The 16,031-nt window shown below is 42.6% G+C and overlaps 1 protein-coding gene across 2 annotated transcripts; it reads left to right on the top strand.

Annotated features, from left to right (window-relative positions):
* Nucleotides 1–1,961: 1,961 nt before the first annotated feature.
* LOC124144321 lies at nucleotides 1,962–9,428 on the top strand. 2 transcript variants are annotated; one of them, XM_046513677.2, is made up of 3 exons: nucleotides 1,962–2,364; nucleotides 5,490–5,608; nucleotides 8,440–9,428. In XM_046513677.2, the coding sequence occupies exons 1-3, from the start codon at nucleotides 2,325–2,327 to the stop codon at nucleotides 8,707–8,709; spliced, it is 429 nt and encodes a 142-aa protein (XP_046369633.1). In that variant the 5' UTR covers nucleotides 1,962–2,324; the 3' UTR covers nucleotides 8,710–9,428. The 2 variants fall into 2 exon arrangements, with proteins under 2 accessions (XP_046369633.1, XP_046369634.1); XM_046513678.2 differs by lacking the exon at nucleotides 1,962–2,364 and adding an exon at nucleotides 2,506–2,641.
* The last annotated feature ends 6,603 nt before the right edge of the window (nucleotides 9,429–16,031 follow it).

Raw genomic sequence — 16,031 nt, 5'->3', positions numbered from 1 at the left:
GAAAACTCCAACGCAATCCGCCTTATCGGAAAACTACACGCAACGCGCCTTATCAGAAAACTCCAACGCAATCCGTCTTATCGTAAAACTCCAACGCAATCCGCCTTATTGCAAAACTCCAACGCAATCCGCTTTATCGCAAAACACGAACACAATCCGCCTTATCGTAAAACACGAATACAATCCGCATTATCGAAAAACTCAAACCCAATCCGCCTTATCGTAAAACACGAATACAATCCGCATTATCGAAAAACTCCAACCCAATCCGCCTTATCGTAAAACACGAATACAATCCGCATTATCGAAAAACTCCAACCCAATCCGCCTTATCGTAAAACACGAATACAATCCGCATTATCGAAAAACTCCAACGCAATCCGCCTTATCGTAAAACACGAACACAATCCGCATTATCGAAAAACTCCAACCCAATCCGCCTTATCGTAAAACACGAATACAATCCGCATTATCGTAAAACTCAAACGTAAGTCTTCATTACTTTGGCAAGTCTATCTGTTAGGTCGAATACGTAAAGTATACCCTGAGTGAGAGAGTGAGTGACTTGTGTTACGGAGCATGCTGTGAACTGTACACTCAGTTCTGTCACGCCGCGTGTCAGCTGGATGTGATATGTCTGTAAGCCCCAAGTGATGCGGGTCCTAGACGTCACCACTAAGTGACATCCAGCACGTCATGGTGCTGACATACCAAGGATCAGGCGACCCGTGAAGTTCCGGGGTAGAATAGGTCTTCAGCAACCCATGCTTGCCGTAAAATGCGACTAACGGGATCTGGTGGTCAGGCTCGCTGACTTGGTTGTTGCACGGTCATCGATCCCAACTGCGGGGACCGATGCTCATGATATCAATCACTGGATTGTCTGGTCCAGACTCGATTATTTACAGACCGCCGTCATATAGCTGGAATATTGCTGTGTGCGGCGTTAAACAACAAACCAACAAACCAACCAAGCAAGGATCATGCGTACTCAAGGTGAGTGTGGGATTCGAACACATGCTCATTGATTCATGTCACGTTTTATAATGGACGCATTTCAACGGACAGCGTGAAATATATATGTAGGTAATGCACTAACTTTCGAAATGTTTCGCTATTTCAGACAAAATCTGTCCCGCAACTAAAAATACCCAATAATAATAATCAATAATAATGTGGACATAAAATTTTGGTCACGTGGGAAATGTTAACAATTTGTACACACATTTCCAGGCAGACTCCTGTATGTACAGTCCCTGAAACATACGCACGCACGCACGCACGCACGCACGCACGCACGCACCCACGCACGCAAATAAAAAACTAAAATTACAAAAATAGAAAAACCATCCCACGGATGCATGTCTTCAAGAAATCTTCAATTTAGGTCTCAAGCTAAACTATCATTTTTAGGTGTTAAATTCTCTTCTTATAGAAACTAGAGTGAGTATGGTTTTACGCCATTTTTAGCAATATTCCAGCAATATCACGGCGGGGGACACCAGAAATGGGCTTCACACATTGTATCCATGTCGGGAATCGAACCCGGGTCTTTGGTGTGACGAACGAAGCTTTAACCACAAGACTACCCGACCGCCCCTAATAGATATTAGAAAAGAGCCGAGAAAACCTATTCAATTTCAGAAGAAATCTAGACTTGCTAAAGTATCGACGACTTGCTTTGGAGATTTCGGATATTAATATTTCAGGTTCTGAATAAGAGACTAAGTGCTTCAGCCTCCAGCGACGCTCGTGGCTGTTTGATTACACATTAAAAGACAATAAAAAATGCTTAGCCTTAAAGTATTTTCATTTCAGAGGCTAAAAGTAAGTCTAGTTTGGTAAAACACGATATTCCCGATGTTAATTCTCCAGGCTTTCAGACCTGCTATCGAATTAACCAAAGCTCGTAAAATTCTTGATAGCTCGCATGGAGCCACGAGGTGGAACTTTTCATCGAGCTACGCCATGCACAAACACTTCGACAGATCCCGTTTGATCTTAAACGAGGAATGTCAATTTCACCGACTGGCACGCAAGTTGGAGCCGTCCTTAATAATCGTGTTAATTGCAACATTAAGAGCAACGGACACGGGGCAATCATGCAGCGCTGTTGATGGTGTACATCACACACAGGCGAGGAGCACTCAACATCGCGGCAATAGGGCTTTACATTTCACACGAGCGAGAACCGGAGGCAGCTATTTTGAGCCGATATTTCACGGTCTAGATACAACGAATAAAGCAGTGTGGTGACGTTATGTGTGGATTCGTCTCAAGTTCCTGTCCGCTGTACACATGACCAATGCACTAACGCCATCAACATGTTCTTTTCTTGTCGGATGATACTGCTTTTGTCTGCAGGTAGGTGAATACACGATATATAGCCCTTGGTTTGTTTCATCAACTTGCATGTGACCTGGCGAGCTTGGATAAGCGAGCGAACAAACTTCCGCACCAACTTGTCAGTTTCAAGCACATCGGTGTATCCAGCTCGAGTGGGTCACAACTAGTGTATGTTTGGTTCAAGCTGTACGTTAGTCATACTGATATCACCTGAAATACAGCGTCATGTGAAAGTGGTCGATTCGTTATCTCAGTGAGGGGATTGATTACGAAGGGATCCGTCTCCGTATGGCCTGTAAGTGAATTTGTAAACATTAGTCTAAACAGCCTCGTTTTAATAATCGCAACCCAGCCGAGTGGTGTTATTGTCGTGTCCGGCTGCGTTCATAAGGCACATGATACAGATACGACTCCCTCTCTGTGTTACACATGATACGGTTTGTGTGTGTGTGTGTGTGTGTGACGAACGTTATAGTCACTTCCTAGCTTCCCATCTGTTGCGTGTACTCATAATAACAGACAGATCCAGAGGGTGGGTGGGTCCCCCTGACGTGATCCCCCACCCCCATCCTAGGGTGGGGGGGTCCCCCGACGTGATCCCCCACCCCCATCCTTTCCCCCCAATTCTTGACCCGTCTGTGATACTACTACATGTAGGATACATAATATTTCAGCCTGCCGAATGTTGAATAAATAGAACTATCTTTATTACATAACAAAACGGACTCAAAATAGGAATATGGATTTTCCCCCTAATGTGTCTTTTAAATGTGAGCTTTCCTCAGTTAATTCGTCCCTACACTTCCCCATGCTCGTTCCAATTCCCTATGATGGGTAGTTAAGTACCAAGTCATGTACATATTGTGATACAGCCTTAAATATCAATACAACCTACTGAGCAGCTTCAATGTATGTGTAATAACCTCAGTATGGCTGACAAAGCAGACATCTGGGGCACCCTCTCTGAACCGTGATGCTACACACATTGCTCAGAATTGATCAGGGACGAGTCGTTTAATATTCCGGGGGAATGAGGGAGTCATGCAAATTGTTTTGCGGGTAAAATCATTTATATCGGAAAGTATTACTGTCTCGAACAGAAACCCGCCTGCTTCCGCATATTGGCCGCCCGTGATATAACTTACTTATTGCATATTAACAGTGACGTATAAGCCCTATACTGCATGCATGCAGGCACGTTTTGAACGACGACTTGGAATTCCAAACGTAACGTTTATTTCAAATCATGTATGTCATTTGAGGTTTTGAACTGCTACGAAATCCACAGATCAATTTTACAAGTAATATAAGAACAGTCTAGTTGTGGCTTTGGTGTTTGTTTGACTTAAAGGGGCTCTGATCTCTGGCAATTCTCCGGGAGGGGATGTTGCCTTTGTTATTGCTATTTTCCCAGAAATCTCGACTAGTTCGCGACCTATGCTGCGCCACCTGTAAGCGCATTTGTCGCTTTTTATTGATTGTATAAGGGCGTATTGTTACATTGATCAACACAACTGAAGCACAGTTTTGTCTTCGAATTAAAAAGGTAATTTAGGCATCTGGTCAACTGATCATTCCTGTCTTGCTGCACTGTCACGTGCATATTACATAACGTTTAATATATTCATCACATCAGGCCCGGATTTATAAGCCATATATCGTGATTGAATTACCCCAGACACGAGAAATGCAAAATGAGAATTGTCAGGTAATCTGAGTTGTGCTACCGCTGAAACCTGAAGTAAAGTCTTTAACTGAGCAGCAAGTGAATGACGAAAAATACACAAGTGTAGGGTTATACCATATGAAACATGGATGACAACAAGGAAGTAGTAATTCGAGTACATGAACCGAACTTCATTGTTGCAAAATTTCGCTGTATTCTAAAGTACATAATTCTACATACACATTTAGACCCATGCATGCCGTAAAAGGCGACTATGCTTGTCGTAAGAGGCGACTAACGGGATCGGGTGGTCAGGCCCACTGACTTGGTTGATGCATGTCAGCGTGTCCCAATTTCGTGGATCGATGTTCATGATGTCAGTCACTGGATTGTCTGGTCCAGACCCAATTTACAGACCACCGTCATATAGCTGTAATATTGCTGAGTGCGGCGTTAAATAACAAACAAACAACAAAACATGCACATTTACATAAATGTTTTGTTCTTATTATGCACCGCCCAAATAAAGTTTTGCAGGGGATGTGGAAACGTGGCCCGTCCGTCACGTTTCGTTTCCGGGGCATAACTCAAACCATTCAATATTATTTTTAATATGATACGTCTATTGATTAAATATCAAGCCATGAAACATAGAAATGGGATCCAATCAATCTTACGCGTCTTGTCATCCAGGCAATCAAAAATCTGAAAATGCTTTCACTGCGGGAATACTTTTTTTTATATTAAACTGTACATAACCATAGAGGGTATTACCAAATTGGCAATACTAACGGGATCAAGTGGACAGGCTCGCTGCCTTGGTTGATGCATGTCATCGTATCCCAATTGCGTGGGTCGATGTTCACAATGACTGGATTGTCTGGTCCAGACTCGATTATTTACAGACGCTGTCATTTAGCTGGAATATTGCAGAGTGCGGCGTTAAACGACAAAGCATTATATATAGTTTCTTGTCAATGCAATCACCTTACAAAGAGAATAAAAGCAAAGCTTTCTCTAAAGAAAGTAAGTAGTCACATTAGCGTAAAATACTTAATACCCTGCCCCTTTAACAAAATTAGCATTTAAACTTCTCACTTAACCTACCGATCCCAAAACAAACAAATCATTAGAGATATATTGACTTGAACTATGAATCTTGGGAACGTTGATAATGTTACAAATGTTATATTTCGTATAACACTTTCTTAGTAAAGTACACATTCTAGTCCTTTTTTTGGGTTGAGTCCCATCCGGGATTAGAACCCACACTATCAGAGTAAGGCACCTAAAAACAACACTCAAAAACTGCGATCTACCCCACTCAGCCACCGAGGCCTCCACAAAAATGGTTGATTATGTTGGTTGCAAATTTGTCATAACCAAACATAGTTCAGCGGGTGTGATTAATGGTTAACTTGGAAGTCGTGTCTCCAAACGGAAGTGACCTTTACCCTTATGTCATATTTTGTTCCAGTTGAGTGCGCAGCCTCCCTCAAGTGTTGGAAATGCATTGCCGACAACTGTGATGGGGACCCGGATGCAAACTATAAAGCCGTGAAGATGACCTGCGCCTCTGATCGTAGCTCTTGCATGGTGAGCTTGTTTGACGTGACCCCTGAATGATGAGATTGATTTACGTGGCCCCTGAATGAGGAGATTGGTTTACTTGGCCCCCGAATGATGAGATTGGTTTACTTGGCCCCTGAATGAGGAGATTGGTCTACTTGGCTCCTGAATGAGGAGATTGGTTTACGTGGCCCCTGAATGATGAGATTGGTTTACGTGGCCCCTGAATGATGAGATTGGTTTACTTGGCCTCCGAATGATGAGATTGGTTTACGTGGCCTCTGAATGAGGAGATTGGTTTACGTGGCCCTTGAATGATGAGATTGGTTAACGTGGTCCCTGAATGAGGAGATTGGTTTACTTGGCCCCTGAATGAGGAGATTGGTTTACTTGGCCCCCGAATGATGAGATTGTTTTACGTGGCCCCTGAATGAGGAGATTGTTTTACGTGGCCCCTGAATGAGGAGATTGGTTTACGTGGCCCCTGAATGAGGAGATTGGTTTACTTGGCCCCCGAATGATGAGATTGTTTTACGTGGCCCCTGAATGAGGAGATTGGTTTACGTGGCCCCTGAATGAGGAGATTGGTTTACGTGGCCCCTGAATGAGGAGATTGGATTACATTGAACCTGAATGATGAGATTGGTTTGCTTGGCGGCCCCCGAATGATGAGATTGGTTTACTTGGCCCCTGAATGAGGAGATTGGTTTACGTGGCCCCTGAATGAGGAGATTGGTTTACTTGGCCCCTGAATGAGGAGATTGGATTACATGGAACCTGAATGATGAGATTGGTTTGCTTGGCGGCCCCTGAATGATGAGATTGATTTACTTGGCCCCTGAATGAGGAGATTGGTTTACTTGGCCCCTGAATGAGGAGATTGGTTTACTTGGCCCCTGAATGAGGAGATTGGTTTACTTGGCCCCTGAATGAGGAGATTGGTTTACGTGGCCCCTGAATGAGGAGATTGGTTTACGTGGCCCCTGAATGAGGAGACTGGATTACATGGAACCTGAATGATGAGATTGGTTTACTTGGCCCCTGAATGATGAGATTGGTTTACGTGGCCCCTGAATGAGGAGATTGGTTTACTTGGCCCCTGAATGATGAGATTGGTTTACGTGGCCCCTGAATGAGGAGATTGGTTTACTTGGACCCCGAATGATGAGATTGGTTTACGTGGCCCCTGAATGATGAGATTGGTTTACTTGGCCCCCGAATGAAGAGATTGGTTTACTTGGCCCCTGAATGATGAGATTGGTTTACTTGGCCCCTGAATGAGGAGATTGGTTTACTTGGCCCCTGAATGAGGAGATTGGTTTACTTGGCCCCAGAATGAGGAGATTGGTTTACGTGGCCCCTGAATGAGGAGATTGGTTTACGTGGCCCCTGAATGAGGAGACTGGATTACATGGAACCTGAATGATGAGATTGGTTTGCTTGGCGGCCCCTGAATGATGAGATTGGTTTACTTGGCCCCTGAATGAGGAGATTGGTTTACTTGGCCCCTGAATGAGGAGATTGGTTTACTTGGCCCCAGAATGAGGAGATTGGTTTACGTGGCCCCTGAATGAGGAGATTGGTTTACTTGGCCCCCGAATGATGAGATTGGTTTACTTGGCCCCCGAATGATGAGATTGTTTTACGTGGCCCCTGAATGAGGAGATTGGTTTACATGGCCCCTGAATGAGGAGATTGGTTTACGTGGCCCCTGAATGAGGAGATTGGATTACATGGAACCTGAATGATGAGATTGGTTTGCTTGGCGGCCCCTGAATGATGAGATTGGTTTGCTTGGCGGCCCCTGAATGAGGAGATTGGTTTACGTGGCCCCTGAATGAGGAGATTGGTTTATGTGGCCCATGAATGAGGAGATTAGATTACATGGAACCTGTATGATGAGATTGGTTTGCTTGGCGGCCCCTGAATGATGATATTGGTTTACATGGCCCCTGAATGAGGAGATTGGTTTACATGGCCCCTGAATGAGGAGATTGGTTTATGTGGCCCCTGAATGAGGAGATTGGATTACATGGAACCTGAATGATGAGATTGGTTTACATGGACCTTGAATGATGAGATTGGTTTACATGGACCCTGAATGATGAGATTGGTTTCCTTAGCCCCTGAATGAGGAGATTGGTTTACTTGATCCATGCATTGGGAGATTGTTTGACTTGGCCCTGCATGGTTTGATTGTTTGACTTGACCTCTGCATGGTGAGATTGTTTGACTTGACTCCCTACATGGTGAGATTGTTTGACTTGACCTCTACATGGTGAGATTGTTTGACTTGACCCCCTACATTTTGAGAATGTTTGACTTGATCCTGCATAGTGAGATTGTTTGACTTGACCTCTGCAGCTGCATGGAGTGATTGTTTAACTTGATCCCCTAAATTGTGAGATTGTTTGACTTGGCCCCTACATGGTGAGACTGTTGTTGACTTGACCCCAAAATGATGATATTGTTGTTGCCATGGATATTGACTGGATATGTTCTTCAGCTACAGCTGCAAGACCAGACATAATTAAATTTAAAACTGTAAACCTAAATTATTAAATAAAGACATTTTGCAAAAATGAGTAGTTTTTGAGGCAATTTATTTCTTCTTTTTTTAACAGTCTGAAATATAACTATTTTTTCAAGCATAAGCTGGGACAAAGGCAATTTATTTCTTCTTTTTTTAAACAGTCTGAAATATAACTATTTTTTTCAAGCATGAGCTGGGACACTTTAGTTTGTTTGGATAAAATCTTCCCAACCCAAATCAAGAATATCAAAATATCAAATGGTCGCATCTAAGACATGTACATCTTATCATGTTGATATTTAATGCCTGTCCTGTTGTCTTCCAGAAAGTGGAATATTCTTTGGACCAGAACCACACCGGCGTCATCCAGAGGTCTGTGGTAAGGACATGCTCTGCTGGGCCATGCGTACCCGTCACGGAAAACCAGTTTTCTGATTGCGCAATGAAGAAGAACCACCACGTGCTTGGCTGTATCAAACGGCAGTGTTGTGACGACAGAGATATGTGTAATGGCGGACAAAGTGGCTTCATCAATGTAGTGATGCTTTATATTCTCATCTCTGTAAGTGTTATTGGACATATACTGGATCATTAACGGACTGTCTCCGAGGTGACCACTCGGCCTGTCTCACTGGACCTCGACCAGCGCTAGCTGGTCTTCGTATTGGAACTATTTTTTTCACATCTATAATCCTAATACGCCTGTTCAAATTGTTCCGTTTTGTTTTTTTTGTCTTCAAATGAATGTCTATAGCTAATTTCTATTGAGCACAGAAGAATAACGCGTCTTTTAAAACGGCCATGGTGCCCTGCGAACTACATTCGGCGGGATCTGGCGTTTACAGTTTACTCACGCAATATAACTACGCATTGCTACCCGAAGTAGGTAGCGGATTAACCGAGCGGAGCCGAATGAGGTTTAGACGTCACGAAGGAAGGCAAACTTTGCAAAACGGGTCCAAAAGAATACCAATTGTGACAAGAACAGTATAACATTTAATGTGTCCGACAAAAAGAAGAAGAAAGGTCTTGTGAAAGGAGTCTGCTATATGTGTGTGGATATATGTGTTGGAACAGTGCTCAATGCGTGAAGCGTGTATATATTCTTGGTGTGACCATTGTGTACTGATCATAGTTTCACAGATCTCTTAATTTATTGATGTTCCTGTATTACAATAGGGGTCCGGACCATTCGTCACCACTCGCCCCTTTCCGTAACCTGCAAGAAGACTCGTCCCCCCAACGATGGATGTTATGTGCGAAAATACGACAAACCAATCAGAATGCGCGTATGATTTCAAGTTGTTCATCAAAGAATCCCTCAGAAATATTTTTTAATTTTACATATGTCGTGCATCTAAAAATATACCCAAGACACAGTTAAATGTGTTCAACCATTCTGTATAATTCCGCATGTCCAGATGTGCTTTACATTGCATCTGAAATATATATAATATATGGGGAGATATATGTGAACCATTACGCAACGAGTTGACAATTGTTTTAGGTATGCCCGTATGCGCTAAGACGGAACCCGGTCGCAAAAATGGCCATGCGAGGGGCACGAGTTGCTATTCGGCTTGTCCCGGAATAACACGAGTTGGTCACGAATGGGGTCCGGAATACTCTCAATCTGGTGCCTATCTTCAAGACTGCCAATCTGCCCGAGCCTACAGTCTCCGTTTAATCCAAACTCTGTACTCTGTGGCCATAGAAACATACGCCATGGGAAGTATTAATGATCCCTCTCAAATGTAATATATAACTGGCAGGTGCAATCTCATTAATATCAGATCATAGTGCTTGCTGTGACGTGAACTAATATCTGATTTTAATGAGATTGCGGGCGGGTGCGATGTGTTTTAGTGTTCGGCGACACGTTTCTGTAGCGAACTATAGATATAAAACACAACGCCGAACACCAATATTTTCTCACCGACAGAGGGCGTGTGTTTAACAATGGCCACTCGGCTTGTTGCATCACCCAAAGTGTCATGATGCAAAAGTGTCCTCAGTGATTTACAATTCAATAGAAATAATTTTAGCAGGAAGTGTTCGGCGTTGGGTTTGGTTATAAATTATAAATATATTGGACTGCACACTCGAATTGCAAGTAATTTATAAACGACGATGGCTCCGCATTTGGTGGACCCTCAATTATCCAGCGTATAGTATCTCCATTCTTTTGTGATAAATAATATTAAGATGACGATAAGATGAACTGGATAATCGAGGACCTAATCTGGCTGATGGTGTTAAATCATATACCATGATGAAGTGCTTTAGTGGACATATACTTTGAACCAATGATGCGTACGGCCCCGATTTAATTATTTTCTGGCCAACGTGAAAGCGATGCTGTATTTTTTACCGTGGCCTAAAAAACAAACATCCGTTTATGCCTACAATCCATGCATTTGTCGACGTGATTTTCATTAAGCTGGGTCATGCACGCGCCCTTTTCTTGGCAGATTGCTATCGACGTTATACGTCTGGGATGCTAGCTACATCCGAGTCTCCGCAGTCGATATCAGTGACGCTGGGACGTCATGATTGATTTGTTGAAATATAATCCCCATAATGGGCGTTCGTGAATTCAAAATTGGCCACACCGACATCGCTCTCTGTGTGCTACGCTGAAAGACAGTTTAAACCAAATCTAGACTCGGGTCAATTGGCGGACCAGCAAATGTGATTCAAAACATTCACAGCCCGTTTTGTTAGACTGTAACTCATACTTAATGGTGTCTGTTATACTCAATGCAATTACCATGTGCCTATAGTGTATGTCTGGTATGGTTCGAGTTTCAGAAGTCGGTGGAATAAGTCATTTGGGTATTCAAAGATACTTGTTCATACGACCTAGTGCTTGTTGCAATTGATTCTTGGCATTGTTGCCAAACAGTACGTGGGGTAGGTAGCCTTTAGTAGCAGAATTCCGGGATCACATTCCCGGCATATATGTTTCCAATAATGAAGCCCAACGTTGGTGCCAATCATCATACTGCATGGTGCACTACTACTAGCAGAGACCATATACCGATATATCGATATATATTGGTATATGATCTCTGCTACTAGAAACACTAGGCACCGGCTCTCTCAAGTTGTGGCTTTAATAAAACAATTTTGTTTCTCCTGATTCGACCGCCCCCGCCCCCGCCCCCGCCCCTAAATGTTGAGAAGTCAATTAAGCACAGTTAAGAAAGGACTTTTCCAATTCAAATGTCATCTTTGCACAATATTCTTACTTATTGCAGACGCCATACCATTCACAGTTCTTCAGGTTCGCAAGAGAACCAAACCGTCCTCAAAATGGCTGTAGGCCCGTCTCTGCACACTTCAAACCGCAGGGGGCGTGGTCCAAAGATTTGTAGATTTGTAACTGCCTTAATAATTTCTTAAAAATGCCCCCTTCCCAACAAATTTTAAGTGAAAACCTGACACTTTTGTACCGAAAGCAACGTTTTGAATTCTTTGAACAACGTGTCAGAGCTACTTTTTGCTCCTACATCAGGTGAATGCTGAGATCCAGATCACCTGATGAAGGAGCAAGAATTAGCTCTGAAACTCCGTACAAAGAATAAAAGAAATTGCTATCAATAATAAAGTGTCATGTATTCATGTTCTCCAAACTTCTAAATGCCTATCAAAGACTTCACTTTTATGTGGACTATAGCCCCGAACGCATACACGATATTATTCTCATGAGTACATTTGCTCATGTGTGAAGTTGCTAACGTACTTAAAAGTAAAATATGCTATGTGTTCGCATAGTTATAAATAAGTGGGTAAATTTGATCACTTACATAAGTCAATCACGTTTGTATCTAGTTTAGATCTGGATTTCAACATAGAAAGGTAGTTGTTTGTTTGTTTGTTGTTTGACGCCGCACTCAGCAATATTCCAGCTATATGAAGACGGTCTGTAAATAATCGAGTCCAGACCAGACAGTCCAGTGACTGACACCATGAGCATCGATCCACGCAATTGGGATACGATGACATGCATCAACCAAGTCAACGAGCCTGACCACCCGATCCCGTTAGTCGCCTCTTACGACAAGCATATTCGCCTTTTACAGCACGCATGGGTTGCTGAAGACCTAGTCTACCCGGGTCTTCACGGTCATAGGAAGGTAGTTGTCTTACAATAGAGAAGTTAGAAGATATCCTACCAAATACCTGCTGGTTTAACCAATGACAAGAATACATGTATTTGGAAAACAAATAGGCAATCAGCGTGGTGGGATGACTTTAACACTGGTCATGAGCACAGTAACGGGTACGACATATTCCGAATGAACAGAAATGTTTTCGATTAAATTTGTGATAAGCTCAAGCCAAAGGAAAATTGGGAGCGTTTGCCACAGGAAGTACGATGGGTGTCTGTAACTAGGCACTGGCTGCCCACGTCAGTAATATCGCAATTCGTTCGCTTGACTTCTTCACATATGGAGCATATTTGCTTATGTGTAACTGTAGCTTTGCATCATCTCAGAAGTCGGGGCAATATTTATTCCTCGAGTAATATAATAATGTGATTCATTTTAGAATTGGTCTTCAGCAACACGTGCTTGTCGTAAGAGGCGACTGAAGGGACTGAGTGGTCAGGCTCGGTAACTTGGCTGATGCATGTCATCGTATTCCAGTCGTGTGGATCGATGGTCATGATGTCAATCTCTGGATTGTCTGGTCCAGACGCCTTTATTTACAGACATATAGCTGGAATATTGGAGTGTGGCGTTACACGACAAACAAGAGCAAATGCGTTCGCATAACATAGAAAATGACCAATGTGTTTATTTACTAACGTATGTAAATGCACCAACGTGAGTAAAATGGTGCATGCGTTCTGGGTATATGGATAGATCTGTGGTATTAGACCAAGTTATTGATGCCCGGAACTGCTAGCTATAACTAAATGTGACTTACGTAGGCCGTATCATCACTCCGACGAGGCCTAAAACGCGTCAACCGCGTATCAAATGCACTATCGAGGCTTTTTCTAAGGTAGATGATAACAATGTTATCATGGAATCTTGTTTTCATGGTGTTATCTGGTTATCCATATGTGTTTAGTTGTTGAATCTGGATAACATTTATGATATTTTACACACCAGTTGTATGATTAGCGTTTTGTGAAGTGGAAGCTCAATTTATGCCCAAAATGTTTTGTTTGTTTCTTTAAATAAATGCAAATTTTGTAAAATTAGTTTTGTTTGATTTTTAAAACGAAAACTGGGGTCTGTTCAACGAAGTGATCTTAGCGCTTAGTAAGTCTGTGCTAAGGTATGCTGACGAAGCACAGGAGAATTCCCTCGACCGATCGACCGTTGATATTACTTATCGAAAAAAAAAAAATGTCCCGATATTTCTTGAAAGAAATTATTCCAGTCGTCCCTTTTCCCTATAAGGGGCGGTCGGGTAGCCTAGTGGTTAAAGCGTTCGCTCGTCACGCTGAAGACCCGGGTTCGATTCCCGACATGGGTACAATGTGTGAAGCCCATTTCTGGTGTCCCCCCGTCGTGATATGGCTGGAATATTGCTAAAAGCGGCGTAAAACCATACTCACTCACTCACTGTTCCCTATAAACGATTTTGATTTGACTTGCCGCTTCACAGAGCTACTGGTCGTCACATGTGATTTCCTACTAGATTCCCAATCGGAACACACCGCACTAAGATAGCAACCCAGCTATGATCTACATGATTCGCAAACCCACGAAATCTGTAGCACGCTCCGCTTCGGAAAAATATTGCCTTAACATATGTGTCCTCATATTTTCGATCATGCAATTTTCTATGTAGTCATCGGGTTGGAATCGAGAGGGTTCAGAGTTTGGGCCGCCATCGCTGAGAGTCGTGATGGATAAAAATCTTTAGTGGTTCGGTTTCCAAAGCGATAAGTAAATATATCGTTGCACGATCTAAAATATAAGTACTCGTATATGAAGGCAAGTGTTTAAGGATCGTAGTGAATCATATTTGTCGTTTGATCTACGCAGCTGGGATACGATGACATGCGTCAATTAATGTCAGCGAACCTGACGACAAGGATGGGTTACTGAAGAACAATTCTAACCCGGATCTTCACGGGTTGGTGTGGAATATAATTGATTCAATCTAATTAAAATCAGATTTCAGTTCTCGCTACCGCTAAACCGCTTTGTCTGATTATAATGAGATTGGTAATTGGTTTAATGTCTTCTTGATTGTTTACGACAATGACGACCATGGTTAATTCCTCCAAATGGATACAATTTGTGACTATTACGCCAGCCACACCCATTCCCTAGAAACTTCTTTACAACACAGTTACACAACACATGTATCTCTTCCAAGAATTGGCAAATCGGCAAAACTGAAAGGAACACCAACCCTATAAATGATACAAATTATTTTGAGGCGACCCCCGCACGTGCCACAAAACGACCCAATCAGGGGTGCTGATTCGTACACCGCTAAACACGAAGCTCGCAGAGGAAACATCGAAGATCTGGTAGCCGGTGGTAAAATGACGGGTATGAAACTAAAATCCATTTTTGATATTTATAACTTTTTATGTAAAACCAGACAATATAAAACCATCAGCGGTGCTGATAAACCGATATATGGTCTCTGGTGATACTGAGTTTCAATAACACGTGATTGTGTGTTTTTATATAGCAACCATGCATTTCGGCAGTATACTACATATAACATCAATGATCATAATGCCTGTTAGTCGACGTCGAACAGACCTGGTAACGCAGGCCACAGGTGAAATATTGAGAGACGCTCGACACATACTATAGCTTATAATGGTTTTCGACAGAGAACCACAAGCCGATCATTTCAAAGCACACATACCTCTCTCAATCGGAAATTTGTTCATTGTCGCTAAGCGGGCATAATGATGATATACTCAAGTCATTAGGCAGAATCTATGTGATACACTAGTAGACCTCTCCCTATGCGATACATTAGGATGGTATACCATAGTCATTAGGCAGGACATATGATGATTTACTATTACAGCTGTCACTAGGCGGGGCATTATGATGACATACATAACAATTAGGCAGGATATTTATCGATTACTACAGTAGTGTCTGTCAGATACCATTTATCTTACGAGTTGTTTCAAACTATTTAATCAGCAGCGAGTTAGGTATGTTTTGAAACAACAAGTTGTAAGATTATATTTGCGTATTCTCAATAGGGCGGTTGGGTAGCCTAGTGGTTAAAGCGTTCGCTCGTCACGCCGAAGACCCGGGTTCGATTCCCGACATGGGTACAATGTGTGAAGCCCATTTCTGGTGTCCCCCGCCGTGATATTGCTGGAATATTGCTTAAAGCGGCGTAAAACAATACTCACTCACTCGTATTCTCCATATCAGTGGCACATTAATACATAAACAAGTCATGAGTGATGTCATCAAGCTTTCTGCTTACTACTCATACGTAGTGTGACCTACACGAAAAAAAGTTCCAGCCATATCTGTAGATTATGAGGGAACCAACCTTCTTCTGGTAGACCAGATGCCGAGCCCTGCTAAGTGGTATTTCGGATGCTGTAGTGCCGTGGATGCCATGAAATGTTTATCTGTACGTGAAGGCCAATGCAAAGTGTTGAAAGTTATTTTTCGTTTTTTTATTCTTGCAGTGAGTGACAAATCAACAAAATATTAATCTCAAAGCTTAATAGCATGCAAGGGGCAGTCTGGTAGCTTAGTTGTTAAAGCGTTCATTCGTCACGTCAAAGACCTGGGTTCGATTCCTGACATGGGTACAATGTTTGAAGCCCATTTCTGGTGTCCCCTGCTAGGATATTGCTTGAATATTGCTAAAAGTGGCACAAAATCAAACTCACTCACTCACTCAATCACTCACTAATAGCATGCATGGTCATCCGTTGTATTTTTTTTTGTTATT

This window comes from Haliotis rufescens, unplaced genomic scaffold (assembly GCF_023055435.1).
Source record: "Haliotis rufescens isolate VD_foot unplaced genomic scaffold, xgHalRufe1.0.p SCAF_37, whole genome shotgun sequence".
NCBI lineage: Eukaryota > Metazoa > Mollusca > Gastropoda > Lepetellida > Haliotidae > Haliotis > Haliotis rufescens.
Note: the sequence above shows the minus strand (reverse complement) of the source record. Positions and strands in the feature narration are given on the sequence as shown.